Source organism: Penicillium alfredii (assembly GCF_028826965.1).
Source record: "Penicillium alfredii strain IBT 34128 chromosome Unknown utg000009l_segment0_segment0, whole genome shotgun sequence".
In the NCBI taxonomy this organism is placed as follows: Eukaryota; Fungi; Ascomycota; class Eurotiomycetes; order Eurotiales; family Aspergillaceae; genus Penicillium; species Penicillium alfredii.
This window is the reverse complement of record NW_026622706.1, coordinates 1258332-1285639: the sequence shown is the minus strand read 5'-3', so window position 1 is coordinate 1285639 and position 27308 is coordinate 1258332. Positions and strand designations below refer to the sequence as shown.

At 51.1% G+C, this 27308-nt stretch overlaps 7 protein-coding genes across 7 annotated transcripts; 4 read left to right on the top strand and 3 right to left on the bottom strand.

Moving 5' to 3' along the window:
* Positions 1 to 837: 837 nt before the first annotated feature.
* Positions 838 to 1821, top strand: NUU61_006399 (class I SAM-dependent DNA methyltransferase; the record flags this gene model as incomplete). Its single annotated transcript, XM_056656927.1, has 2 exons — positions 838 to 939; positions 1033 to 1821. 2 exons carry the CDS (start codon positions 838 to 840, stop codon positions 1819 to 1821), a joined length of 891 nt encoding a protein of 296 aa, XP_056509727.1.
* A 92-nt stretch (positions 1822 to 1913) lies between these two features.
* Positions 1914 to 2903, bottom strand: NUU61_006398 (putative mitochondrial outer membrane protein (Sam35); the record flags this gene model as incomplete). Its single annotated transcript, XM_056656926.1, has 3 exons — positions 1914 to 2309; positions 2360 to 2599; positions 2676 to 2903. The coding sequence occupies 3 exons, from the start codon at positions 2901 to 2903 to the stop codon at positions 1914 to 1916; spliced, it is 864 nt and encodes a 287-aa protein (XP_056509726.1).
* Positions 2904 to 3464: 561 nt separating this feature from the next.
* Positions 3465 to 5133, top strand: NUU61_006397 (copper fist DNA-binding domain-containing protein; the record flags this gene model as incomplete). The annotated part of the gene is made up of 3 exons (XM_056656925.1): positions 3465 to 3499; positions 3556 to 3716; positions 3770 to 5133. 3 exons carry the CDS (start codon positions 3465 to 3467, stop codon positions 5131 to 5133), a joined length of 1560 nt encoding a protein of 519 aa, XP_056509725.1.
* A 529-nt stretch (positions 5134 to 5662) lies between these two features.
* NUU61_006396 (ribosome biogenesis protein URB2) lies at positions 5663 to 10180 on the bottom strand (the record flags this gene model as incomplete). Its single annotated transcript, XM_056656924.1, has 3 exons — positions 5663 to 7603; positions 7663 to 10095; positions 10163 to 10180. 3 exons carry the CDS (start codon positions 10178 to 10180, stop codon positions 5663 to 5665), a joined length of 4392 nt encoding a protein of 1463 aa, XP_056509724.1.
* A 261-nt stretch (positions 10181 to 10441) lies between these two features.
* Positions 10442 to 11104, top strand: NUU61_006395 (MICOS complex subunit MIC10; the record flags this gene model as incomplete). The annotated part of the gene is made up of 3 exons (XM_056656923.1): positions 10442 to 10516; positions 10655 to 10805; positions 11055 to 11104. 3 exons carry the CDS (start codon positions 10442 to 10444, stop codon positions 11102 to 11104), a joined length of 276 nt encoding a protein of 91 aa, XP_056509723.1.
* An 848-nt stretch (positions 11105 to 11952) lies between these two features.
* Positions 11953 to 14022, top strand: NUU61_006394 (nucleobase cation symporter-1 family protein; the record flags this gene model as incomplete). The annotated part of the gene is made up of 5 exons (XM_056656922.1): positions 11953 to 12052; positions 12254 to 12324; positions 12384 to 12633; positions 12692 to 13419; positions 13489 to 14022. The coding sequence occupies 5 exons, from the start codon at positions 11953 to 11955 to the stop codon at positions 14020 to 14022; spliced, it is 1683 nt and encodes a 560-aa protein (XP_056509722.1).
* Positions 14023 to 15947: 1925 nt separating this feature from the next.
* On the bottom strand, positions 15948 to 19418 carry NUU61_006393 (putative 1-phosphatidylinositol-4,5-bisphosphate phosphodiesterase Plc1; the record flags this gene model as incomplete). Its single annotated transcript, XM_056656921.1, has 1 exon — positions 15948 to 19418. The coding sequence occupies one exon, from the start codon at positions 19416 to 19418 to the stop codon at positions 15948 to 15950; it is 3471 nt and encodes a 1156-aa protein (XP_056509721.1).
* Positions 19419 to 27308: the final 7890 nt, after the last annotated feature.

The following is a 27308-nucleotide window of genomic DNA, read 5'->3' as shown; positions in this document are numbered from 1 at the left end:
ATGACCCAAGCTGCGAGATGTCCGCACTGATATGGTGGCTTTTTGCTTCTTTTTGCTTCTTTTTCTTTTCCCATTTCCTTTCTATCATGTTCATTCTTGCAATACCCTTCTTGATGAGTATTCGACTGACGTCCCGTCCGACACGGCGTGATTATGTGGCTCAAGACTGATGCCGTCTCGCACTCCTTGATTTATTTTCTCTGATACTTGATTTTTTTTTGGCCTGTTTCTTTTGATGATTGGTGGATTCTTTTCTTTTCTTCTTTCCCCTTTTTGCTCCAATTCTGGAATTGTGTCGACCTCCCTCAATTCGCCTTCGGGCTTCGTTTTCCTTATGTGTCTCTGATGGCGACATGATTGTGTACGATTCTTCTCTGTGACTATTGCACCCAATATGAACTTGGTATGGCATAAACAGCTTTTTTGGGTGAACTATTTCTATGTAGAGTTTAAGTAGAAATCTTGATACTGTGCCCTCAATAAACGGGGAATATCTTTGGCAGAAGCACTCGAGAGTGATAGGATCCCTATAGCTCTTTTCCTTGAAGCAGCGTGGAACAGAACCATGTAAGAAAAATTCCATTCTGGCCCTCCAACTGAAATGAATCCTTTCTGATGTAGATAATCTCAGCCGAGGTCCAGCGTGAGTCACTGGGCATTAGGTAGATATGACTCAATTCTGCGCGGTATTTATTCTTTCTCCAACACCAACAAGGTAGGGACTGCATCAATGCACTGATTTTCTCTATACATATAACTCCATATCTGCCATACTCCCCTGTACCAAGCACCAAGAGCAAGTCGATTCTACCGCCGTAATTCCCTGGCATCCACACCATGGCGCAGACCATCCAGCAACGCCTGGCCGAACAACCGCCCACCGGTTCACAGCCGATCCAGTACATGGCCACAGTGGATGCGTACGACAAATGGGCCGAGGTACGTTTGAGCAGAGTATACTAGTGTCCTGGATAGAGCTGCGAAGGAAGAAGAGAAAAGCAGGGCAAGAAAACAAACAGCTGATGAGTTCAGGTCTACGACACAGACGGCAATTTCCTGCAACGGCTCGACACCATTGAGATGCGCGCCCTGCTACCCCGGTTCCTGGACCACGTGAGCGCACGCTTCGGCTCGACGGACCAGCTCACGCTCGTGGATCTGGGGTGTGGCACGGGCAGGAATACGATCCAGATGCTGGAGGCTCTATCTCAAAAGACAAGCCTTACGGCCACCCCCGCAATCGAGGTGGTAGGGCTGGATGCATCACCGGGGATGCTGGAGGTCGCGCGGACAGCGATCCAAGCGAGTGTCTCGCACAGAAACAAGACCGAGGAGACTCACAGTCCCGCAAGCTCGCTGGCAGTCTTTGATCTCCTGCAACCGGATTCTGGCAGCGCACAGCTCCCGCCGTCACTACGAGGTGACCACTCTGGCGCGGCGGGGGTGATCTCCACGCTGGTGCTGGAGCACATCCCCCTGAAAGAGTTCTTTGCGGCGGCGTCGGCGATGATGCGACCCGGTGCGTATCTGCTCGTGACGAATATGCATGCGGATATGGGGGCGCGCAGCCAGGCTGGGTTCACGGATCCTGAGACTGGGGTCAAGATCCGTCCCACGAGTTACTGCCATTCCATCCCCGAGGTGCGCGCAGCAGCAGATGAAGCCGGGTTTCTGGTGGCTGATCTGGTCGGGGAGACAGGGGAGAATGGGGTGTTGGTGAGGGATGTCGATGAGCGCTTGGGCAATGTATTGGGCGATCGAGCAAAGAAGTGGGTTGGGGTGCAGGTGTGGTTTGGAGTGTCTTTTAGGAAAAGAGAGTGACAACGAGGAGATTTTTTTTTCAAATAATACATTCAGAGAAAAGATGCGTTCTCCCGCGGGGAACTTTTGGTCGCTAAAAAAAAAGAACAAGTCTAGAAGAATTTCAGTAGTCTGTCACGGTGTTGTACAAGATTGGGATGCTCTCGGAGCAGCTGGGCCAATCGGTTCTGTTTCCATCCCATCTCCTCGTCCAGGACCAGATGCGTGTAGGCGAAGACGCTGGCGTCGAACAAGCCCGGGTTTGGTCGGCCGAAGAAGTGCTCATCCTCGCCGAGTAACGTGGACAGCGCCTCGAATGCGCCCCCGGCATCCCCTTCGAGATCGGCCACATCGATGCACCGTGCGGTTTTGAGCAGCTCGTCGCGCGCAGCCTGTTGGAGCTGGAGACCCAGGGCAGCTCGTACAAGTGAGTTCGTGGTGGCGGGGTTCACGTAGGATGGCCGCGCAACGGCCTCAAAGTTCTCATGGTCCAGATACAGCATTTGTAACTAGACACGTGTCAGTCAATACCCTGTGTGATTTCATCTCCATCACATACCCAAGCATTGCGTATCCGGTGGTCCAACAGGGACCCATACACCTCGAATCGGAGATTCAATTGTTGTTCTTCTTCGCAGTGGACTTGCTCGATAGCCCATTTTTGGAGCTTGTGTGAGGGAATTGGCAGAAGAGCCTCGGTAGGAAGTCCGGGGAGAAGGAACGGAAGGGCGCCGGTAGGCGACGCGTGGTTATTAGAAGAGACGACCTCGAAGTCGATTCCGACGAATTTCAGGTACGCCTATAGGAAGACCCAATTAGAACCGGAAATCGCGCTGGCCAGGGCCATGCCCCTGCACAGAACATTGGAGACGAACCTGCCACTTGAGGCATTGTGGATTGAAAGAGGGCCGACCTCGCCGTGCCCCTGGGGCATCGGTGAACACGAACAGCTGGTTGCCGTGTCGAGGGGAAGCGCGTTGAGGGAGGTCGTTGGCGGGATAGGTGACCAACGGGAACCGGTCGAAGAGCTGTTTTATAGGAGCCGGCACGGTAAAGAAAGACCGGGCATGACTCGACTCGGCGGGCTGGCCTTTGGGCGGCATCATGGGATACTCAGAGGACGAAGCATCGTCATCGCAACGGCGACTGGCGTTAATTGCTCCGGCCGGCGCCAAACCCAATCAGGCAGGTCACGCAGCATTAGTCACGCCAGACACTCCCCGCATCGTGTTCGTTTCTTCTTTTTTTCCTTCTTGACGTTGTGCTTTCTTGGTTGATTCTCGTTCGACTCTGCGCGTTTCTCATTTCCGTCCCAGTCTCGTCTTGTCCGCGGTTGAGTCACTTCCCCCCCCCCGGCTTAACCGGTCTGTTCCGCTCGGAATCGCAAACTTTGAATTCGACTTCCGTCGCACTCGATCCCTCGTTTACACTGTACTCTCTCAATTTCCGGTTCTGTTTTTTACCGACTCTGTTTGTAAGCATCGCACATGGGCATATTTTGCTTCGAAACCAAGGCGTCATCCAGTCCTGGAGGTGATCGGCACCGCGGGGTACCGGCAAGCGTCAAAGCTCCGAGCGCGGCACTTATGACAGAGCACTCGTGTGTTCTCTTTGTACAATCTTGGTTTTAATCCTGTGTGGACCATCGATTCATCCCAACAACAATGCCCCTCGACGAAGAAGGCGCCAAGTGGTCCTGGTAAGAACATCGGATTCCAGACCGACTATTGTCAAGGCTAATCTTCCATCTGCTAGTGAACCATGCATTCGCGGCCATCGATCCTCAAAATGCCAGCACTTCGACCGACTCATGATGAAAGTTCCCAAGGCTGGCCGCCCACTAGCCAAGTGCCCTCATCCCAAGGGAACCTGCAGCTGTCAGAAGACGTACGCAGTCATGGTCCGGATCCCCAAAGGTAGAGATATACTGGCTTTATCCTCCGTGTCGAACCACGCTAATTTGTGTTAGGCTCGACTTGTCTATGCCGCCCCCTCTACGAGGTTCCCGTGGGTGTCAACGAGTCGGCCAAGTCTCCCGCCCCGGTGTCGTCTCCGGCCAGCAAAGTTCAAAAGCCGGGAAGAAGACAGAGTAATATACAAGCAGCACCCGAAAGCATAGCAAAGGCATTAGATGCCATGCCTCCGAATCTGAAATTCGAAAATGGGACGCCAAGCTATCAACCGGGCTTTTCCGGTCAAGATAACTCTCACGCGGCCACCCCAAATCACAACAACCAACCTTCACCCCCATCGCAGGAATCGGTCGAAGGTGATATGCAGCCACCGAAAGCTAGCTGCTGTTCTCAAAAGCTCCAAGAACCAAACCCGACTCAGAATGGAGGATCTTGCTGTGGGAGCTCCACTGTATCTTCGAAAAATACCTCGGTCTCGAATTCGGAAGAACAGAAGCCCACTCAACCCACCTGGAATGACATGTCTCACATGCAATTTTCAGCGCCACAAATTCCATGGCAGAGTCCTCCGGTCCACACCAATGGGCAATTCATGCAACCATACGGTCAAGCTGCGCCTGCATTTTATATGAATGGTTACACGCAAAATGTGTCATCATCGCCGTCTATGGTGTACCCGGGTCAGATGAACGGGCTTGGGATTACACAACCTCCCATGGGATCATTTCAATCAAACCACACACCGAATCCGACCTTTCCACCATCCACGGCACTTGGCGGCGACTGTCATGATTGCCACTGTGGAGACGACTGTCAATGTTTGGGATGTGCCACCCATCCGTTCAACAACACGACTCGTCAACATGTCCAGGAAATGGGAGTGATGATTACCTCCAACGGTGACGATCAGAACCCGGATGCCACTGCCAATGCGTACCACTCGCCCTTCCCGGGAAGCACCGCCGCATCCCCATTGAACTTTTTCGTGCCCAACACCCCCTCGTTGGACCAACATGCCATCGATACCTACGCAGATCCTAGATCAAACCTACCAAGCGGCTATTCTTCTCCTCTGTCGGCTGGACAAACACTCAACCAGCAGCTGATGCACCCTTCCGAGTACTACACACTCGAGTACCCCGTGGGCCTGCCAAGTACTTGTTCCGACGTCACGGGCAGCTGCCAATGTGGCAGCGACTGCAGCTGCATCGGTTGCCTCACGCATAGCGGCCACAACGGCGTCCCTCTGGATGCACCCATCCCCGAATCTTCCGTGGCGGAGCCCGCACGACAGGAAAGCTCATCCCATGCCCCGCCCCAGACGAGTTCAGCCCCGTCCCACACATATCGAATCCCCGTGTTGGAAAATGTCTCAGTGCCATGCATGAGTCCGCAGACCTTGGAGACATCCATAATCTGATTAACTGCTAGACAGCCTCCTTCGTGCCCTATTTCCTCTTCTCTTCGCCATTTTCTTTTTTTCTACCTGACCTATTATCCTTTTTTTTTTTTTCACATGATTTACGACCACCTATGATACCCAAGAATCTCTGCTCTAGATGGCGGCCGTGCACGATTGCTGTGTTTCGAATTAACTGCTTGAGATGACTTAATCTAAGATTTATTAACTCGATTTCTTTCATCTAGAAGAGCAAACGCTTAAGTGTATTTCTGCCAACTCTACCTAGAACTCCCCAAGAGTATTTCTTCCAAGTATTCTCCTTCGCCTCAGTCCAAATTAGTATTATTACCGTAGCACAAGCTGCAGATGGTAGAAAGGGATTGAACACGTTGGAAGCACTACACAATTTACGAGTTTGCCAGCATGACTACGATAAATCTCGAGGGCGAGGACATTTCAATCGTCAATGCATTGGGGATATCACGAGGTTAAAAAAATATTGTACATAAAAATGCCAAAAGATGGGAAGCCTTTGCCGAACCAAGCATCACGCCTTGTTCCACCGACCAAACTTGACGTAGTCGTCGTAGAGTGACTTGAATACCGCGCGGCTAGAGACATCGAGCGCGGCATTGAGAGCACGCATGGAATCGCGCGACATGACGTCCAGGGCGGCATAGAGACCGGGCATAATGGCGGCCTTGACGTCTGGGGTGAGGGATCCGCGCAGCGAGTACTGGGCGTAATCCATGACGATATACTGCAGATACTGGCCGGCAATTCTCTTGGCCTTCTTGGTTTGATCAGTCAGGGCGTCACGCGGGGCCGAGGATTGGGGTCGCATCACAGCCGAGACAGTAGGATCACAAAGGGAAGTGAGCAGACGGGTGTAGTGCGATGCGTGGGAGGCGAGGAGTGGGGCGAGCCAGAAAGGCTGCGACAGAACGGCCTGGGGTCGGAAGGAGCGCGCGCGTTTGCGGGAGCGGGCGAACAGGCAGCCCAGCAGCCGCTGCATGGCGTTGACCACAAGGTGGAAGCGGCCGCCGATCTTCAGGCGCTGGAGACCGAGTATCACGCCCATGAGTCGGCATAGACGAGTGTAAATAGTCGGGGCGTATTGCGGGGAGATATGGGGCCCCGCTTTGGAGGCGGTGCCGGCGATGGCAGCGAGAAGGGCGTCAATATTGCTCTGGGTTAGACTGCGCGTGTGCGTGCGCAGGAGCAGGTCCAGGCATTCCGCCGCAAAAGAAAACTGGTCCACCGAGGTGCTGTGTAAGAGTGCCCTCGCCAGTGCTGTGCAGAGCAGGGAGAGCTCTTGTGCCACGGCGCTTTCTTTGTCCTCGACTGAAGGGAGCGAGGCTATGGCCAGATAGAGAACCAGCAGTCGGTATCCAGCCTTGTTGCCGGAAAGACTAAGCCCCCGAATTTCTCGAATAACTTGGGTGATCCTTTCCACAGACATGGAGCGAAAACGCTCGGTCGTCGCTCGTATGAAGAGTTGCTGGTCCTCGGCATAGAGCGATTCGAGGGTGAGAGTCTCAGCGCACTGCAGTACCGGTTGAGTGATGGCTCTCTCGGGTCCCTTGCTAGCAAGAAGACGGCGCCGAATCAGTCGCGATGGGCCTGAGTCAATCGACATCTCCATGTAGTGCTCGATTTTGGACAAGAATTTCTCCACCTCGATGTTGTTTGTGGCCAGATCTTCAAAGTCTTCGAGAGCATCGATGGTCTTTATCAGGGTGATTGTTTCCTCTAGCTTTTGCTTTCGGCATTGGTCCTTGACGGATTTCATATCTGCCAGGACAAGGCCAAACACCCGTTTCCGACAAGTCGCTAGCTCATTTTCTGAGAAAGCTGGTCGCAGTTGTTTGCGATGTACCCAGAGTTCCGACATAGATAATCGCAACAAGAAACACGCCATGGAGTCACGGTCAATCTGTCTCAGTTTGGAAGCTTGTTTCGAAACCCTGTCAAAAAGGCGCTTGAATAGCTGGTTCCGGTCATTTTCTGACAAAACCAGTAGCTTGGCCAAGATTGCACGGTACAAGCTCCGAAACGACTTCATGATCTGGAGATCAAGATCGGTGCCATCCAAAGACACAGCACGGGCGGTAGTCCAGATGGGCTCCCAATCGTTGGTCACCGTGGCGTCGGACTTGGGCATAGCCGCCAATTTAGCCATCATTGTGAGTAACCCAATGGTCGCTTCGGCAGTGCTATCTTGCTGGAGCAGAACGTGATGCAAGCTGTCCAAGAGAGTGGACCTCAGCCCGCGAGTGATCAGCGCGGCGGGGACTCTCTGTAGACTTTCAACATGCAGTCGACGATTGACCGAGTCGTGCTCGATACTCTGATTAAGAAGAAGTGCCAGATCAGAGACAATCAAAGGAGAGTTGAGTAGGTATTCATGGGAAACCACGCTTGCCCAAGCCTGAAGAAACCTTGCGTCGTCGGCAACAGCCTCCAGAGGTAACGAAGATGATCGATACTGAGCTGCTGCTAGCGACAGGATTTGTTGAAAAAGGCTTGATCGGGCATTGGGGGAACCCGTTCCCAGACCTCTGGTGTTTTGACGAGTGCCAGAAAATACGCCAATGCAAGAGTGGCTGGGGAGGTCAGTGTATCTATCCGGCCGTCCCAGGGCGCCTTCATCGATTGCTGAGCATCATCAGGCGAAATCGATGCAACGAATCCAGTAATTTCTTCCGTGAGGGTTTGGAATGCGCTCAGATGGTCCTCGTTGAGGTTTCCCTTGACAGCGATCAAAGCGAACCGGTACGCCTCCCATGATTCCAGCGCAGCAAGTGGCGCTTTTTTCAAATCCTTGTGGTTACGATGAACCGTCTTCGCGGCGACTTCGAGCAACGCCATGATGGCATGAACCAAGCTGTTGTCAACCGAGTGTGGGTTATTTTCCAAGAAATTCCGGACAAACCGCCACAGGCGCCATCGCCAGTGTAGAGTCTGCCTTGAAGAAAGCGTAGCAGTCAAGGTCTCTAGGAAGTAACTTAAAATCTTGTCCGCGTCGACGAAAGTCAACACCCGACCTCGGAAGCTAGCCTCCATAATGACAAATTTTGCGTAGGATTCTGGGGCTTCGGAAATCTTGTCATTTGCAGCCCGAGTCTCAGTGACGGTTGTATGCATTTGCTCTGCAAAATGCGAATCGCTGAGGGAAGTTCGCATCAGCTCACAGTAAGTGTCACACAAGTCATCATCTTCCCAGACCGAAAATGAATCGAAGTTGCTGTTTCGAGCACGGGCCACTTCGACGATGACAAGTTGATTGTACCACAGTTCCATGAAAGCAGGCAAGTCCCTCGCCGCTGCAAATCCTCGTAGAAGCGGAAGCACAATGTCATTCTTGATCGTGTCATATCTTCCTAGTGTTTTGAAAACACCACTGCGCCATTGCAGCATGATTTTGTCAAGAAGTGCCTCCAAAAGTCCAGGTGAATCGCGCAGCCCTGAATTGGGCAGAAATATATCGACGCCGAGACTGATCACCAGAGCCGTTATATTCCATTGAACATGCTCCAAGCCTTGCTCGAGGAGACCCGTGTAGGCAGCATGGGCGAGAATAGTATGTAAGGTGAGGCCAACATTCCGGTCAAGAGCTACCCGAAGGAGCTTTTCTAAGACTAAGACAAATTTGGAAGAAGAGGTGGCGATGTCTTCCTCCTTGGCAGTGGAGAAAGCAATCTCTGCAACGGCAACAAAAAGAGTCTCCAGCCACGGGGCTTCATGCGTTTGCATTCTGAACGTATCTCGAGGAACGGCACGGACGGCGTTGTCGAAAAGCTCAGGAAGAAGCTCGACCGACCTCCATTGGCGGCCGTAAGATTCTCCCTGTGCCTTGCCCAGCGAGCTATTGGCCACGGGTAATTCACGGACGATCGACCGAAACGTATCTGTGATTGGTTTGACTGCACTCCAATCTGGCTCGTCTTTGGAATAATCAATACCAGTGCCCCCGCGGTCGAAGAAGGCTGCACGCGCCGGTATTAAAACATGAAGGGCAATGATACGCTCGACCGCCTGAATCAGGCGGGCCCTTTCATCAGTATCAAGCTTGGTAGACCGCAGGCAAATTTGAAGCCGGAGTGCATGAGCGAAGCAAGATTTCGAAAAAGCGTCATTGCTTGATTTGTTATCCGTATTGTCTTGGCGGCGGGATCTCATTTCCCACAATTCCAAAACTGCGGGCAACACATACAGTAGATGCTGAAGATCAGTCGTCTTGCCTGCATGCGAAAACTGCATGACCGCCACGGCAGCCACCCGGAAGGATCTGCCTAGCAACATGGCCATCACTTCCGGTTCGCCCGTCAACGCCAGCTTTAGATGGGAATTCGCAACAGCATCTTGCTCGTTGGTGAGCTGGACAAGCGTTCCAAAACCGTGGAGACAATCCAATGTGCGGACAAATGCGAGGAAACACGACGCGGGGTCCTGTGGTTGATCATCCAGATCCATGATATCGGCATCAGCTTCAGCCCCCACCCTCTTTCTCTTGGTTCCTTGACTTCCTCGGCGATTATTAGGTGGGGAGCCAGCCATCGTGAAGCTCGAGTCTGAGTCAGAACTAAAGGCCGTTACCCTATTGTTCATGCTGGCAAAGATATCGGCCTCTAAGCCCGCAACCGTGTCACATAAGATGGACAAGAACTTGTGATCCTTCAGGATCGCAGCAAGACTCTTTGGGGATACCGAGTCAATCAGCTGTCTGAGCAGTAAATACGAGGCCGGGTCCATGCGGTAGTTCTTCCCGCTGCGCAGCCTCTTTAGTAGCCATCGGAGCACCCACTCGTCCTTCGGAGTGGCATTGCTTTGGACCTGAACATCTCGGTGTACCTTTGGATGGCTTGCACACAAGTCCAAGTCCAGTCCAAGGATCTGTGCCGCATCGTAGAGTTGGGTACGCGGGGAGGCGTTGCCTTTTTCAAGGCGGAGGAGCGCCTCTTGCGATGAGCGCGGACGCTGTTCAACCCCACAAATTAGATTCAACAGAAGAAAAAGCAAGGAGCAACTCAAAATAGGAACTCACCTCCGCAAGCAAAGGCATCTCGAACCCGAACACGATCAGCGGGGTGAGGGGTGGATGATTTGGAGAGGAAAAAAAAAGTGAGGCCGAAAAAGAAAACCGCGGCGATTCGCTCTGACCGCCTTTGCCCAACTGGCTCTGTCCGACTTTCCTCCTTGCACCCTTCGAGTCCTCTCATTCACTCCCTCCCAATTCTCCAATTCTGCTATTAGTGAGATACCTCTATCCTGCCTGTTACGACTCTGAATATGGATTAACATCTGGCGTACTAGATTCCTTACAATGGCCGATTCCAACGAGTCCCGGCCGGTCGCGCGGGCTACCAAGCCTGTCAGCGAGGCTCTGCTCAACGAAAAGGTACGAGCTGCTCTGGATAATCTTTAATATCACAAATGTGGAAAGCCTTTTCGGGTCTTATTTCCGCAGGGCACCTGCTCCTGATGAGCGGAGAAATTAAAAAGTGCTTGGCTAATTCGTCAACTTTTGAATGTCTAGTGGGACCGCGCCGTCTCCTCCATGATCATCAAGTCTTCCCTCGGTCTTTCGTTCGGTGTTGTCTTCTCCGTGCTCTTGTTCAAGCGGAGAGCCTGGCCCGCATGGGTTGGTCTGGGTTTCGGTGCTGGGCGTGCGTGGGAAGAGGCAGACGGTATGTTTATGTCTACGGTCTATGGTTCTTGAGCTCTGGGAAGATTTCTGTGCAAGGACTGGTGCTGTTGGTCACCAAGTCGCATAGTATGTCGAGCTCGAAAAGGGCCCGATTTCTGTGTTCGGCGGATTACTAGTCCATCTGACAGGCCCCTCACAGCACAAGCTGTGTGCCAGGCTACCGGTGACTGACAGCGCCAGCTTTCTTCTGGGCTGACATATGGTGCTCATGGACTAACTTGGCATGCAGCTTCCTTCCGCCGGGGTGACTCGCCCGTCCGTGATGCACTGCGCCGGTAGAAATGTGCCACGGCTTCCCATAGTGTACGATATCTTGTACAGAGTCAGGGAATAGAAACAGTCCCTAGACCGGCTTTGATGGCGTGACCCGGGGGCTCCTGGTATATCCTCCCACAATGAGGGTCTTTTCCTTGCTGTTGTCCTAGATAACTCCCAGTTAGACTCAATCACACATGTTGGAGTTCAAAAGCATCGTAGAATCATTCGAGAGATACAAAAATAGGATATGTCTGAAGTAGAGAATCAGTAAGTAGAGTGAAGTAAATGTGTTGCACGTGACCAATCTGTTACTCGATCACATCGAGTCAGGGCTGTCGGCCGTTTTTCTATCTTCATCGTTTCTTCCCCCCAGATTAGATACGCCCACACCCAATCAGCGTTGGCTGATGCGGGCACTTTTGCTTGCGGAGCCAAGACCAAGTGGAGCCATTGCTTCCCGGTGGTCCACCTATCGCAGATAACAGTCCGTTGACTCGAGCCGTTCAGGCAATGGAAATGATAGGCGCACGTACCCCCGGAGCTCAAACCTCCCCACGAGAGGCCGACTGGGGAATGGTATCTCACATGGCGGATCCTTGTGCAGGACGATCATCGCCCCGACGCCACTATGGGCGTTGTCTTATCGCACCATAGGCTGGCGGGACGGGGATACGACGCCATAGGATCCGGAAACCTTGCTCGGATGATGATATGGATATCTGGGGTTCCGCGATCGTTAGATCATAAGTATGGCTCACTCCCGTGGAGTCTTGGAGTCGTTGTTCATCCTTCTAAATCCTGTTTTTTGGTGTCATCTTTGTGACTTTGCCATTCCACTCTGGCAATCTTCTTTGCGGAGTACCGCCATCATGACCAGAATAAAATGGATTCTCGACAAGGCGACCGTCGCCCACGAGCCCGGGCTCACCAATACCCAGTTGATGTTGACGAACGATGATTTACGGCCAGGTGAGAACGCTATCGAATCTGGCCGATGGATCCTCTGATCCCGCGTCGCCGTTGCCCTTCTACTTCCTATGGGCTTGTCCCTATCCCCGGACCAGCCATCTTTGGCATTCCTCTTCTCTTTTCGATGAAGTCATCCGCCGTTTTCTACTCCGGTGCAAATGAAGCTGACCGGTGGAACTATGTGATCTTCGCGTACTATAGTCGAACCAACCCGACGTCAATGGAGATGGCTGAACTACATTGCATTCTGGATCGCGGATTCGTTAAATATTGTCAGTACCTTGCAACAATGGAGTTGCAGGACGAGTACAGCATCTAACATGGTATCTAGAACACTTGGATGATTTCATCGTCTATGATCGTTGATGGTCTTTCATGGTGGCAGTCATGGATATGTGTCTGGGTCGGGTATTTCATCGCAGCCATCTTCGTGTGTCTTACCGGTCGCATCGGTGCGGTCTACCATATCTCCTTCCCAGTTACGGCGAGAGCTTCATTTGGGATCTGGGGATCCTTCTGGCCCGTGATTAATCGAGTCGTTATGGCGGTCATTTGGTACGGGGTACAAGGTTACATCGGAGGTAAGGAATGGATCCCGCGGTGGGACGATGTCAATGCTGATTCACCGTTTGATTTTAGGTCAATGCGTGAGCTTGATGATCGAGGCCATCTGGCCCAGCTATACGCATCTGCACAACTCCCTCCCCGCAAGTGCAGGTGTCGACACCAAAGGCTTCGTCAGCTTTCTCATCTTCTGGCTGCTGTCGCTTCCAGCACTCTACTTCCCTGTTCACAAAGTCCGCCACTTGTTCACCGTCAAAGCATACTTTTCTCCAATCGCCGCGATCGCGTTTTTCGCGTGGGCGATTTCGCGGGCTAACGGGATCGGTCCAATTGTCCACCAACCAAACACCGTCCACGGAAGCGAATTGGGATGGGCGGTTGTTAAGGGCATCATGACATGTATCGGAAACTTTGCCGCACTCATCATGAACGACCCGGATTTCTCCCGGTTCGCGCGGACACCCAAAGATGCGCTCTGGTCCCAGCTCTTTACCATCCCCGTCAGTTTTGGCATCACTTCGTTTATCGGAATCATCGTGTCATCGTCATCGTCGGTCATCTTTGGCGGCGACCCTGTGTGGAACCCACTTGATCTCTTGGGCATGTTTCTGAGAGGTGCTAGCTCCGGTCAGCGTTTTGGAATCTTCGTGATTGCCACCGGATTCGCGCTGGCACAGTTGGGAACCAATATCTCGGCTAATTCAGTCTCTGCCGGAACGGACCTGACAGCCCTACTGCCGCGATATCTGAACATCCGACGAGGCAGTTACATCTGTGCTGCGGTTGGCCTAGCCATGTGTCCGGTAAGAACAAATTGCCCTTGCTTTCTTTGTTGGGGCTTATGGAGCACAAGACTAACAATTTATGTAAAGTGGAATCTCGTCGTCTCTTCGAACCAATTCACCACCTACCTCTCGGCCTACTCTCTGTTCCTTTCTGCCATCGCCGGTGTCATGATCTGCGACTACTACATCGTCCGCCGAGGCTACCTCGATGTCAAAGCGTTGTACAGCGCGCGCAAAACAGACCCCTACTTCTACACCTACGGCTTCTCCTGGCGCGCCTACACGGCCTACTTTGCCGGTATTCTGATCAACATTGTCGGATTCGCCGGCGCCGTCGGTCGCCAGGTCCCCGTTGGGGCGCAGTACATCTACAACATCAACTATTTCTCGGGAGTAATTGTGTCCGGGGGACTGTATTATATCCTGACTCGTGCTTTCCCTGTCCCTGCCACGAGCGACCAGTGGCATGAAGCTGATATCGATATTGACTATTTTTCTGTTGCATATGGTCAGGAAGTGGTTGACGAAGAGAATGGTGCAGACGAACGCGGAAGCACGATTTCGGACCCGTTGTCCCGGGAGGACCAGAAGGGGCCGAAATCCGCATCGACGAAGGTCTGATAGATGTTTAAAATAAGAAGAGATTTCTACTCTATGGGTTGGTTTGCTGCTTGGATCTACTCTCATGAGTGAGCTTGAATCACCTCTCGTGTCCCAGTGACGGCTGTTGCATTGTACATTAATGAATTCATGGATCATTGAATATTACGCCAGTGGATATCTGAAGAATATCCACTAGACATTTCTAGTGCAACCTTTCCAGGAAAGAGCTGATCTCAAAGTCGGCACTACACATCCATGATTAGCTCTCAGTACTCTCTGCCTATCTTACATATCTCCAACTTTTACCTCCAACTACCTGTAACAGACCAGTCTCGCCCTTTCTTTTGGTTGATTCCCCAAAGGATCTAAGCTAGTTGATCAACCCCCCAGTTTGAGAAATGGATGATCTATCAATTCACGAGCCGTCTTCCTCTCCCCGGGAAGCCAGACGAGCATTTGTCGAACAAAGGATAAAAATGCCTCTCGATCCTTTTTCTCTTCAAGGAATGGGGTAGTGTTCTCTAAGCTTCTAGATGGAATTAATTCATTGTTGCAGAGTTCGCCACTGTCGTTCATGACAGGCTCGGGCCAGTTATGCTCTGACATGGCCTTTGATTTTGCGAGTAATTCCCTCGGGGCTGAACCGCCTTAAACGAGGGGAGATATTGGCATTCGTTCAATCAAAGCAGAAAGTTAAGCCGAGCGCTAATTTTACTCGTCAACTCCAAGTTTGGGAGGATGTGGGCTATCAAGTATGGGAGAACGAGGAGAGGACTATCGCGAAAGCACCATACAAAGTATTTTTGAATGATCGGGCCACCCTTTTAGAGAAAAAGGGACTCACCGGGAATGAGCTCCTCGCGTCCCAGAACCTGTAATGTGTTCATTGGTAGAAGTCATATATACCTACATCTTTGACTGGCCAATGTACAGTATCGAATATAACGTTATGTATTTAAGGATTTTGTTGGTAGTGTGCTTGGATGCAGGTCGCCTGTCCAACTAGACATCTAAGAATCCTATGCGTCCCAGCGCGTACCTTCTATTAAAACAAGAGCATGGTATCCGAAGAAGAATAATCAAGGAGTCATATAATGGTGATAGACATATGCTAAAAAGCAGTATGCCTGCCTGCACCCATAAGGTGGCTGAGAGTATCCCACAACCAAAGACATCAGAAAGAAGAGGATGAAGAAAGACAAGACACCAGACCCATTCTTTGCAAAGGCAAAAAGAAGATGAGAGAAAAAAGAGAATGGGCTATGCAAAGCGCAAAAAAAAAAAAAAAAAAAAAAAAGAAAGCAATGGCCACAAACGGGCCTCCCATTTCCACCGCAGATCTTCCTGACGGTTCATGCAAATCCGAATTTCCTGAAATGGTTTCCCGTATGCCTTGTGATGCGTATGAGTTGTGATTTGCTCCAGTGAACCTGTCAACCAGTCACAAACAAAATGTCTTTGCCGCCCCCTTCTCCTGGTATTGACTCCCGCAAATGCGATGATGATATTGATGGCTGCTCCGCCGAAACAGAAAATCCCATGCCAGAAAAAAAAAATAAAAAGAAAACAAGACACCCAAACACAATGATGAACATCCCATCAAATACAAACAGAATCCGAGAATACAAAGGGAATCAAGAAAGAGGTCAACAAAGAGGGCCACACATGCTAAAATGAGAATGAAAAAAAAAAAAAAAAAAAAAAAAAAAACAGGGGTATCGCGGTGACAGGGTATAGGAAAATCAAGAACAACAGAACTTCCACAGATGAGATAGGAGCGAATGAAGGATGCAAGAGAGAAAAGAAAAAGGAAAAGAAAAACGAGTGCCAGAGCCTTGTACTGACCCATCCAAGGAAAGATAAGTGAAAGGCCCCTCACAATAGAACGAAGGTGAAGTTGGCTTTGGTTGTGTAGAAGAGGAGAGTGTGAGTGCAAGCAAGTTTCATGGCACGAAGGATGAGGTCGAGGCTGTGGAGACAGTGGGAGTAAGGTTAGGAGAGCTATCCTTGTCTTCGGGACTGACAGGGTCACTGCGATCCTGGGCTGAATCCTTCTCGCGGTCCGTGGAGGTAGAGCGCTTGAAGACAGTTTGGCCAATCTGGCGCAGGATCCCCATGCGCTCAGCACGAAGCTCCTCCAGGTCCAGTCGTTGAACAGGCACCGGGTCCTCCTTGGAGATCCGGCAGAACAATGTCGAGAACAGATACTGGTCGCCGCTACCATCGTACAGAGGCAGGTAGCGGTAGCCTTGGGAAAGACTGGTGAGCTTCGCGGTGAACGTGGCCAGCTGGACACTGTTGCCAGCGCTGCGGCCATCCGAAGAGCTCCACACGGTCCAGCGCACAAACACGAGGTCGGGGTACTTGGTCTCCAGCGACAGCTTGAACCGGTCGTTGAACACAGGGCTGTAGCCGTTGCTCTGCTCGATCTTGGTGCGTCGGCGATGTGGATACCCAATGCCGGACATTCCGCTGCGCGCAGACGCATCCATGCCGCCTTCGCCGAAGACCAGACTCTGACCGCGATCGTCCGCGCTGAACATTTCGATCTCCACGTAAGGGTTGATGTTGTCCTCGGGCCCGATGGTGCGCGGGCGGGGGAGCTGCTGCGCCGAAATGACATCGACCGAGAACCGAATGAGCTTGCGTTCCATCTTGCGCTTTTGGTTTTCGTCATCCGTGGCAGGGCGCCGCAGACTCTCCGGCTTGAGAACATAGCCAGTGCGATCGGAGCCGGCGGCAAACATGGCTTGGTTCATTTGCATGCCGATATCGTAGGTCTGCCAGTTGAGTGCTGCCATTTGCACACCACGACGCCAGAACTTGTTTGGGTCGAAGTTCGACGACCGCAGCCGGAAGCCCGAAGGATAAACCCGAGTGAGATACTTCCGATTGTGGTTCTCCAACGCGACCTTGTTATCGTGGTTCTGACAGATGCTCTCAAACGATCGTTCCGCGAATGAGTACACATGGTTGTACTTTCTGCTTTCCGGAGACGAGAAGCTGTGCCACTTGTAGCCGCGAGTATACACGCCCAAATCAGAAAGAGGCTTGGTGATCTTGCTCTTCTGGCGCCGCTTCTTCTTCTCGTTGCGGGCAGACACCAACGCCCCGTCGCTATCCTCAGTGGCGCTGCTCATACTAGTGGCCGTGAGAGATCGTCGGTCTTGGGAAATCAGAGGGCCAATGCCATCCACGATTCCGATCGTAGGCGGGCTCGAGAGTGAGGGGAGGGGCGTAGTGACCGAGATATCGGGGGGAGTCGGACGCACAAACGGCGAGCTAGCACTGCGCTTGCGACCATGGGTGCCCACCGAGTTCACGGTATCCTGGCGAGGGTCACCTTGGGTCTCATCACAGGTCTTGACTTTGACCAGGATGCGACCTTTCAGATCCTCGGGCGATGGCAGAACAAAGCTGTTGGTCATCAAAGGTTCCAGAATAAGTTGATCCTTGAAGGTATCCTTCATAATCTTGACCATGGCCAACTGCTGTTCCGGGTTGCAGTGCACTTCGAGGGAGAGTGTGAGAGGGAAGTCACATGTGATGAATGCATATCGGTTGATGACCGTGATGCAGTCGGCAAAGAGAACACTGGTGGTCATGGTTCGCCCGTGGGACACGATGGGGCGCCCGTCAGCGCCATCCCAGCAGTCAATCTCAACGCATCGACAGCCCTGCTGAAGCGCACTGATGTATGCCTCGGTGCTAGAAGCGCCCGCGACCTGGCGACCTAAAAGGTAGGTGTTGTGAGAGCTCGAGATAAAGTACTCGTTTAACGGCCGATCAAATCTCGACTGAGGAGGATGGGAGGCGTAGATCCCACTGCTCGGCGACGCCAAAAAGGCAGAGAACGACTCCAGGTTCATCCGCGGTGCAGGAGGAGAGGAGTCCGACGTGTCGCTGAGACCAGGAGTGCGAGGCTTGGATCTCCGCACAAACTTGTCGTACAGAGCAACCCAGTGTGCACGGTCGGAGTCGATGTCCTCCTTCTGGACATCACGGAGGAAGGCAAGGAATTCGTCCTGGGTCATGCCCACCTTCGGCTCCTCAGCACGACTCTTGAAGATCTCCTTCACGTCCTTCCGTTCTTTCAAACGCAACAAGAAATCCTTGAACTGCGAGAAATTCAGTTTGCCGTTACGTCCAGCGTCGGCTTTGGTAAACTGAGCACGCAGCATGTTCTTGGAGCAGTTGATGTGCAGACTGCGGCACACGCTGTCCACGGCAGCGAAATCGAGACTTTGCTCCTCGCCGGGACGTGGTCCCTGCGGGAACAGTCGCGACATCTCACGCTGCCAGTGGGCTTGAAGAACTGCCTCGCTCTGGCCGGAACCAGCCAAGCCAGCCATGAGGCCAATCCGATACCGAGAAATGTGTTCAAGGGTAGTGATCCACAGATCCAGGATACGATCGCTAGGAGCGATGAGGTGCAAGGTTTTGACGGCCCGGCCCTTGAAGCGTTCGGAATCTGCAATGACGATGGTGAACCACCGACGCTCGGCGTCCTCGGGGATTTGATGCTCTTCACGGTAGTTGCGAGCATCGGCACCAACCCGGATTTCCTTGATGTCATCGATGTAGAAGCGCTTGGCCGGGTTGGAGGGATCCCAAAAGACCTTGGCGGCATCCAGGTCCAAGAAGAAACGCACTTGTTTTCTGCGCTTCTTGGTCACTTTGGTCAAAACCGTCCCGCGTTGTACGGCCGAGTCCACTTTCGGGGCAACGGCAGCGGCGGCAGCGCCCACATCGCGGGCTGACGCCATGCGACTCTCGCTCCGAAGACTCGATGCCTCCGAGCCGCACCAGGCGCCCAGGCCGTCCAAGGCTTCGTTACTATCATCCTCGTTGCTGGAGTCCAGGGCAGTGTCGCGAACAGGCTGTGAAGCGGTCTTGCTGTCACTCCGTCGGCGCATGATCACAGGGCCGGAGCTCCGGTCCCGCTTGTCATTTTGGGATGCGGACGGTCGTCTGCGGGTGAGTTTGTTGGCAGCGCCGCGAGAGATTCTTCGCATCAGCCCCGGCCCTTTGGTGCTGGGTACGGTAGAATCGCCGAAGGGAGAGGGATTGGCAAAGCCGGGGACCGCCATCACTGACTCCCCGAGTTCGAGAGGTGCAGGGATGGGGAGTGGGAAGCCAGATACTCGACCGCGAGGTCCTTCACTAGAAGGTTGCAGCGGAGTGCCCGCAGGTGTAAAAGCATTCGGGGTATCTGGAGCCGGGTGGGTAGAGGTGGGCGTGGAAGTAGGAGATGAGGTAAAAGAAGGCGCAGAAGAGGGAGTAGGTCCAGAGGGGAGAGAAGTAGTCACCATTTGGTGGAGAGAGGTGGATCGAGGGAGAGAAGTCGCAAGTTTTAAGCTGGATTGCGCATCGGCATCCAGGGCCGGAGGCGAGGTTGCAGCGGCGTAGGCCATGGTTAAAATCGATTATCAGACCGACAGCTCAGCTGTCGATAGATGCAATGTTAAGCTGTTGTGAACCGTGCCAATGTCCGAGTCACCTGGACTCTTTCAAGGGCGAATCGGCAGCAGCGAAGAGGGGGACCAGCCGTCCAAGATTTTTGTTTTTTTGAGAGGCTGCCCGCCTGTCAGAGTGGAAAACGATCTGAGCCAGAGAGAAAGCAGAATAGTCTGGCACCGTAAGAAATTGATGGTTCAGCCACGTCCTCAGCAGAAATGATCCGTTCTTGAACTCTGCATCTTGGCCTGGCGAGGATGCGATGCGGAGAGCCCTGCCGGAGAGCACTTCACGGGGTGAAAAAGCCGCAAAAGGGATATTGAGGGATTAAACCAAAAAAAAAAAAAAAAAGTAGTCCCTGATAACAATTGCGACGGGCACTGGCCCCATGCAACGGGTAATCTCCCACGAGGATCTTTCTTAGACCGACGCTAACCACCTGAAAGAGACGTCACACAGGGAAGAAATCGAACGGGTGGACGATCTCCGGCCCCAAGGTTCCGGTCCGCGGCTGTTGCCTTTTCTTCTTTCGGAGCTGAACTGATTCCCTGTATAGCCTCCCAATGAAACCAATGCTACCCCTCTTTCAGTGTGTCGATCTGCCGGTGCGTGGGGAAAGCTGTGGTTCTGCACCAGGGGGAGGGGGAGATGGCCGTTTGCAATATGGACCAATTGATCAAGCAAATCACCGGGCGAAGCGGGGAGGAGCGCCCTGTAGGTCGGTAATGGAGGGGAAGGATGCGAGTCAGAGCCCGAATGCGATGCGTATGCAGTTTCGATTGCCAGGGTTCAGGAAGAGCCCCAAAAGGACGGACTGGCGTGCTTTCGGAAGTCGACGGCGGCTGCGATGGAAATTCCCAGGATGCTAGTTTGACGAGTGTTGCAGTCGATTGGTTTGCGATTCGAGACTAATGCTGCAGCAGGTAATGGGAGTACCCGTGCCAGGGAGCAGAGAACTTGTTTTTTTTTTTTGTTTCCTTTTCTCTAAAATGGGGTTTTTTGCGAGAGTCGGGGGGGATGCGATGGGAATCGGGAATTGCGACAGTGCCAACGCAGTGATGCAGGCGGTCCAAAGAGGAAAGACGAGCAATCGGCGAGGACGCCGACTTGGGACAGTCGCTGACGTTTCAAAAATCGCGAGCTGACCCCGTGCTGCACGGTTACGTGGTGGCCGCTAGGTCCGTATGCGAGTGGGTGGGTTGAGCTGCGAGAAATCGAGGTGACAGGATGATCATGCGAAGGTTCAAGGCCAGCGATAAACCGTTTGCAATGGAAGAATCTCGAGGGTGAAGGGCCGAGATGAGAATCAATTAAAAAAAAGAAGAACGAGTCGAGCAAGAGACGGAGAGAAGTTCAAAGGTTGGCAAGGGGGGGGGGGGAACCAAAAAATATTAAATCACGATCCCGGCGGCTTGGTGAAGCTGCCCAGGGTGGAGTTGCGGGTACTGGGTACTTGAGGAGGACTGTGGCCAGCGGTATGGCTGGTGGTACTGGGTACTCGTATGGTAATACCTGTCAGGGTACCCTGGCCCCGTAATTCTTTCTTGCTCTGTCTTTTTCTCTTTTTCTTTTTCTTTTTTTTTTTTTGACTCTTTTTTTCTTCTTTCTGTGAGTGTACACACACGTGGCTGATTCAAGATACTTGCGTATCTATACCCAAAAGTACTTCAAGTCCCGTAAGGCAGTAGTGGGGGTGTGGTATCTTTTTTTTTTAATCGGAAGTGGGTTTCTCCCTCAACACATGGGTCAACGAAAATAGAATCTTAGAATATAGCCACAGTGGTCTATGTATAGCCCAAAGGACATGAGGCTGAGATCTTTGATTAGAACAAAGGATCGGGGGACATGGGGCGGAAACAGCTCTCTTTAACTACCAAAAAAAAAACGCATAGCAACGGGTTATTGTTCTTGTGCTAGGGATGATCTTCTCCTTTCCACCCTATCAACGTACTACAAACCTACCTACCTACTAGACGAGGTATAGGAAATAGGAACCCTCATTTCGGACCTTGTGGAATGACCGCACATAGGCAGATGCTTCTCAGCGTCATTGGCCGATCCTGATACTTCCTGGGGAATGTTATCAGCCAACTGGAGGGGGCCGATCAGTGTTTCAGGTGTGAGATGGGAGCAAACGAGGGATGACAACGTTTCTTTCTCTCTTTCTTTTTTTTTTCCCTCTTTTCTCTTTTTCTCTTTGACCCTAAAGGAATCACTCGGGAGTTGGGGCCTGAATCGCTGATTGCTTTCCATTAGTCTCTGGCCCACAGTAAGTTGTTCCAATAAGGAGTAAAGAGGAAAGAAATCCCAATACACATACTCGGTATTATTATCAGAGGCCCACCTGTATTTCCCGTCTCTCAGCACCGACACGGTGGTCCCCGGGGAAGATTTGCGGAGCCCTCGGATTCCTGCGTTTGGATCTCTGAAACGGGATCCTCCATACCAGAGATTAATGACGGAATGAAGTCTTGGTTTGACTTTTTTTTTTTTTTGTCTGTTCAACAGTTGGGCATCTGCCCAATCGGTTGACCAGGCACAGAGGACGGCAGACAAAGCCCACTCTGTATCACCAGTCGATCATAGATGTCATAGAACAAGAAAAGCATATTGAGGGGTGTCGTAGTGCAGCAGGGTACACCGCAACAGGAGATCCTACCAAAGTCAGTAACGAGGTAACCTTAAAAGTCAAGAGTTTGTACACCGTAAACTGAGGCTGGAGAGGTGGCAGTGAAACGGTTTAGGCGGTGCAGATGGACAGTGGGCCCTCCGCGAGATCGCGGTATTTGACTTGGCTCCGTTCACCGCGAGAAATTGGCGGTCTGGTAGTATCCCAGGCCCTCGAGGCTCCATATTGTTTGGTCACGTTCAGCTCGGTTAATCAAAGATAAAGGAGTAAGAAGAATAGAAAAGAAAAAGAAGAAAAAGAAAAAGAAACGAAAAATCAACCCCGCAATCAAGTGAGTTGGCCATGCTGTATTTCTCCAATTCCTTGATTTAGCCCTAGTCTCTTTCTCGCTTTCTCTCTCTATCCTGCCGCTGTAGCCGGAGGCGCCTCAACAAACTTGACTATCGGACTTGATTCCCTCTATACACAAAATGGAAAACCCCTCACCTGCCCTCCTGATCCTGTCAGTCTGCAAGTGGCCTAACGCAGCGACGAGGGGGGCAGAATAAATTTAGCGTGGCCCCGACATGACAGGCAGTGGGCTCTTCGCATCCAGAGCCATAGGGATTCTGGTGCAGATGTTAGGTATGCACTAGGACCTCCTCATGGCACCTCTCCTGCCGACACGTATCTGAGAGGCTGTGTGTCTGGGAGATTTTAGTGCCGTCTATGCGGCGCTTTCTCTGGGCATCCAGGATGTTACAAAGTGATGTGACTTTGCTGGCTGAAATTATCTTAAAAGGGAAAATACATCGGGTATTGGGTCTCTATATTTTGGGGCTAGTACCTGTAATTCTACCAGTATCTACCACATCTACCACACTTGTAGACGGTACGGTGTAAACAGTGTAGATAGATACGAAGGCACTACTTCTTATTCTATACAGAGAACTTCCTATAATAATAAATGACTCAATAGCTAGTGAACTCATAGTCTATAGTAAGAGAGTAAACCGAGGCGACCATATGATCCGACCGATCCGTGCGCTATCAACCCATCGCGGTTGTGGCGGGTTCAACCCACAACTCGATAAGATCAGGTCATCGCCGGATGATAATGATGATGCATTGAATGGCGCCACATTCTTATCAACCACCTCAGACTCTCATCATCAGAGGCTAAAGTATAGCGTCAGCAAAAACAACTAAAATCAGGCGTGCTTTAGGCTTGATGAGGTCAAGATTTCACCGCTGGATCTTGTGAACAATAAGTCCCCACAAGTGAGAATCCGACCGAGCGGTTTGCCGCTAATCCTTTGATGATCGCGGGAAGAGGGAGGAGGAGGGGGGGGGTTCAACCTGCCTATCCAAATCATTCCTTCTTAAAAATATGGTTTCTCAGTGACGTGCTGTGGAGGTGTTCCCTCGGATAGATTCCCTGTGAGTGGCTGTTGAATCTCCTAGTGGTGACGGACTCATTTAGATTGGTCCCCTAATTTACGCTTTATTTTTTTTTGTTTAGTCTTATTTTATTTTATATTTTTACTTCTATTGTATACTCAGAAAGAGGCTAATAATAAGATTCGATCTCTTACACTACACTGGGGATCAGTGACAGAACGGGGTAATCCGAGGTATATGATTCCGTCCGGCTTCTTGGGGTCTTCCATTGGCTTGGGTGGGGGGCTTTAACGGTGTAGTGTGGAAACAGGATCCACTATGACAGGGTCGTTCTCGGGGACTCAGCGCTCTCTGTCTTTCTCACTTGTCAAGCCATGGTAATGGCACAGAAAAAGGAAGGCGTATATGTCTGCCTATATGAGGTGCATTAGGCACACTGAGAGTAGTTTAGTGGAACATTTCTGCAGATGTTCTATGTTTAATAATTTAATAATTTAACATATATATTTATTTCTCTTTCTTGGCATACTCTTGTCAATTTATTCTGTGCTAAGATGGCTACTAACGCAAAATGATATACAGTACTTGCGAGCTCCAAGCTATGTATATAAAACCCGCAACCCATTGCCACTGAATCCCCCTAGCTCCAGATCCGAGTTTGGATCTACAAATAGAGAATGACCTTTGATGGCTTCTCTTATCTTGTGGGATGGATATAATACATCATTTGTACAAGGATACCGATGCGCTGCACATGTAAGTAATACCGGCCACTCAATCTCGCATCCGCTCCTTGCTACGATCAACAGCCCTAGCTCCAAAACCCTCCCCGCTTTTCCTAATACCGTGAGGTCCCTGCCCTATAGGGGGATCATAGTCAGTATGTGAAAAGTGAAAGAAAAAAAAAAGTTCAATTCTCTTTGATTTCCGCGGGGGATCATATACTACTAAATTAACCACGCCCGACGTTAGATCGATTAGATCCTTTGAGAGGGGTTTTGGTCTTATTTGGCTTCTTTATTTTAGGTCTTCGTTTCAGATTCCTATAGTCTTGGGACTTTTCCTCCTAGTCAATTTTTGCCACTCTACACAGATCACTGGCAATGCTTTTTGGGAAGGTGTTCAGTCAATACATTTGGATGACATCATGAAGATGTATAGGCGAAATTTGTGGGATTCGCTTCTTTTTACTTTACTTTACTTTACCAGTAACAGTATTACTGTATCTCAAGGGCTGTAAGGTACCCGACCCCATTGTTCTTTTGTCCCCTTGTGGTCAAGTAAGCCGATAGGGATGATTTCCAGGGAGAGATCTCAATTAAATGTCCCCCAATCATAAGAATAAAAACTGTTGTACATTGAATATGTATGAAATGACTGATATAATGCAAGGTAGGTGATTCACCTCGGTTCCTTCAGGGGTACATTCTTACTGTTGGATCTTAATTTTAATTCAAGAGTCAATGTTGCCCCTGATGGGTCTGATCTTCAGGAGAAGAAGGGAGGGATTGCTTATCATCTCCATTCCAGCGAGTTTTGGCCTCCCAATCCTTTTCGGGAAAATCACCTCAAGGAGAAAAATGAAATACAACGAACGGCACCGAGAGAACGGATCAAAGGATTCAAACCATCAGCTTTTGCCTTGGAGTTCCTCTCTCTGTAAGATTACAAGAGCCCAACTGAACGGAACCAGTACGCCTCAATGCGCCCCTTCATGTTGAGTAGTTCGTGGAGGGTATTTGCCTACTAAAGGTAAGGTATGATAATTAGTTTTTTAAATACTCTTCTTGCCGGTTATTTCCTGCTTACATATTTAGGCTGCCACTGGATGACTGTTTGATGATGATGTATAGGGCCAACGCATGGACGGAGTATGTCTCCATGGCTTAATGACTGCAGTGCATGCAATGCAATGCCATCGGAAAAGAGATAAAAAATAAAACTAAAAACAAAAAAAGACTCACCCGTCTCAAACACCCCATCCCGTTTCACCCTTTTCACCCTGCAGCCCTCAGCTCAGCCTTGCGATCCTTCGATGCGTCTTCGATGCTGAACTCAACACCCTCACACCCCTGCTCTATGCCTCTCTACTGGCCAGCCACCATGCATGAGGAGTCATTCCGTCATCCTTGGACCTCTTTTGCGATGCAGCATCCCGGTGCCGTCAGCTCTCCAACAAAACGTGCTGTGGTCAGTGCCCAACGTGCAGGATTTTGATTCCGCCCGCATTTGTTGGCTTTTGGGCGCTGTCCATTCAGCCCTGAGCTGACTGTTTTTTTTTTTTGTTTCTTTGTTTCTTTGTTTCTTTTTCTTTTTTAAACAACCTCTCGGAACTTCTCCACCGAGGCGGTTGTCGCACATCACCCCGTGTAACCAAGAAGCATGGATTGCAAAATCTCCTGGTCCTATTCTCAATGACGGAATTGTGTTTCAAAGAAGAGTTTTCCGGTCGAGACATGCTGCTGGTGTGCTGTTGTCCTACTGATCTGTACAGTCTACTTGGTGGATGTCAATTCTGACATTGTCACAATGACTGCATGAGCTGCAACAGCTCGCAAAGTCAGTCAGTCAGTGCCTGCACGATTCAAGCGCTGATCTTGAGTGAGTCATACCTTGAACTATACCCCTCATAGTTAATTAATTGCCATGTTGACTCAGACGCAAAATACAGACCAGGGGAAGCCATATACAGTACCAGCCTTGGGGTCAAAGGAACCGCTGTCAAACCAAGTTTCTAATATTAGGATCCCGTCGCAAGTCTCCTGTCAGATATTCTAACTTCCTACTTTGGAAGTCCCCCCAATTCCTTCTCCCCGGTTTCTATTCTGGATTGTTGAGACCGTGCGATTCCAAGATCCGGCCCCGTCATCAATCCCTGCAAAACCCAGGCGGCTCTTTACCAGCTCGCAGGGTTAGGTCGAGGGTGTGTGTGCCATGCATCGGCACCAGCACCCGAGGCAGCTTGCAGCTATTCTTTTCTCTCTGCCTCAGATATCGCTCTGGTTACCCTTTCCGGGCCCGTCCTGGCTCTATTCCATACTCTCATTCACTCAATTCCTGCGCTACGGGCATGCTTGAATGCTTGACATACTTGAACACAATTTGAAATAACCTATACGAAGCATCCCCCCACACTCTCTCTATCGGTACAAGGTAATGGTATTCTCGTCTTGATGATCACACCAGATACCAGGAATTCAGCACCAGCCCCAAGGAACAAAGCCCGCGGATACCGGGGCCGAACACGACCCGCCTCTGTGGTTCATAGTCAGGTTCTGGGTTCTGGGGGCTAAAAAAGAAACACTAGCGGTACTCAACTGCTTATGGACAACGTGGCTTTTAGAATGCTTATCGACTATTAGCTCTTGATTGATATTTACGACCCCGAAATAGCAACACCCGCTTGTCATTCGATTGCTCAGTCTCCGAGGGGCGGTTGGCATCTATACTAACAGCTAACATACATATCACGAAGATCTTGCAAATCCTGAGTGGGGCCGGCAGTCTATTTTTTTCTCGCTCCTGTCGGGTTGCAAGGCGAACTGGGTCCTGCGTCTCTATATTCAGATAGTTCGGGGCCGTCATCAACCAACAATTGTGGGAGAACTGTGTGCCTTGGCGTGCTTCGTTCAGCGATGCTGTTTGGGACTATGCCTTTCCATGTCGATGACTCGTGGCGTATTTGGGCCTTGATCTGGGTTATATTGGATTTTCTTTCTCTCCCGGTTCCAGGCTCCCGCTTGTTAGGAATATAGTGATACTATCGAATTGACTGAATCTATCTGTAATAAATAGAAGAGAAATGTGTGGTCTTCCTCTTCGCAGCTCCACTTTTCAT